The sequence below is a fragment of the Tupaia chinensis genome, unplaced genomic scaffold (genome assembly GCF_000334495.1).
Source record: "Tupaia chinensis unplaced genomic scaffold, TupChi_1.0 Scaffold143602_1, whole genome shotgun sequence".
NCBI lineage: Eukaryota > Metazoa > Chordata > Mammalia > Scandentia > Tupaiidae > Tupaia > Tupaia belangeri.
In genome coordinates, this window is record NW_006203448.1 from 579,328 (window position 1) to 580,713 (window position 1,386).

Genomic DNA, 1,386 nt, shown 5'->3' on the forward strand with positions numbered 1-1,386 from the left:
AGCCGGGCGGGAGTTTTAGGCCACGGGGTCCAGGACGCGAACCGCGGTTGACTACGTGGGAGTCCAGCAACATAGCCATTACGCTAACTGCTGGTTCCCAAGGAACTGGGCTTTCTTGGTTGCGACTCCCTTAGCTGCTGAGTGCCCAGCGCTTGGAAGGCAGCACACCCCGGAGGGCACTGCCCAGATGGTCCCAAGCAGATGGCGGTGGTTCACCTGGCCTCAGTGCCCCCCTGTCAAATGGGTGAAGCACCTGCCTGGCTGAGTCGTGGGCCTCCACCCACGACCTCCACGCCAGAGTCAGTGCCAACAGGGCTGGCGAGCCAACTGACTCATAGCTCTGACTCCTTCTCCTAACTCCAGCACCACATGCCTGCAGGGCTGCCCCACTGGCTGGAGCTGAAGGAGGGGACCTCTGTCCAGAGAGGAGCCTGGAGCCCCCGGGCCGTCTTCATCAGCTCCTTGTGGGAAGGAAAGTGGGAGGGGCGGCGGGCTGACAGGGGCTCTCTCCTCCACGGTTCCTGCAGCCTGGTGAGGGCCCCAGGGCTCCGACTGTTGGGAGGAGAACTCTGCCTCCACACTGAAGGCAGGAGGGCAGGGGAACTTCAAAAGAAAGGAGTCGGGAGCCCACCCTGCCTGGGCTCGGCTCTGGAGGGCTGTTCCCCCCAGGGGTGGCTGCCCGCCATTCAGCTCACCAGCCTGTACAAGCACAGGTTTGCGCCCTGCGCCATGCCTGGCCGTATAAGCCACGGTGAGCCCTGGGGTGGTGCTGGGTGGTGCTGGGGGCCGCGGGTCTGCACTCAGGTGGCTGGGGTGTGCAGTCGCGTGCGTGGCTGGGACCTGTCGTTGGGGCGTGCGGCCCAAGACCTCAGCACCTCAGTCTCGCCGTGTCCTGACGTCGCCGGGCCCATGGTGCCCACACGTGGGGCAGGCCTGGCTCAGAGCAGAGTGAACACGGGCATGCATCAATAGCAGAAGGCTGTCCTTTGCCAGGCTAAGGAGACTGGGGACCGGGTGAGGTGAGGGCGGGAGGCTGGGGAAGGGCTTACCGCGAAGTAGGCCGTGTCGCCGTCGGTCCAGAGCACAACGAGGTCGGCATTCTCCAGCTCCCCGCGGTCCGACATCCCGAACAGGACCCCAGCCCTGAGCCCATGCACGCGGAGCTGGAAGTGGATGTCTTCCTGGGCGTAGCTGACGTTCCACGAGAGCTCCAGCGTCCCCTTGGGGTCCAGCGGGATGTGGTAGGGGAAGGGGCTCTCAGGGGTCGCCAAGCCCTGCAGCACGGCCAGCAGGATGACCAGGTAGCAGGCCACCACTGTGCAGTAGATGGACGCGGCCTCACGCATGTTGAAGCCGGAGAGGCTGGGCCAGCCGCCGACGCGGGCC

General features: G+C 65.6%; 1 protein-coding gene across 2 annotated transcripts in view; it reads right to left on the reverse strand.

The window, feature by feature from the left end:
- The window catches only part of DBH (dopamine beta-hydroxylase), a 20,859-nt gene extending 19,490 nt beyond the window's left edge, over positions 1–1,369 (reverse strand). For both annotated transcript variants that reach the window (XM_006164267.3, XM_027766652.1), the window contains exon 1: positions 1,050–1,369. In XM_006164267.3, coding sequence (XP_006164329.1) covers positions 1,050–1,346 — 297 coding nt within the window. In that variant the 5' untranslated portion in view covers positions 1,347–1,369. The remainder of the gene's footprint in view (positions 1–1,049) is intronic.
- Between the last annotated feature and the right edge of the window lie 17 nt (positions 1,370–1,386).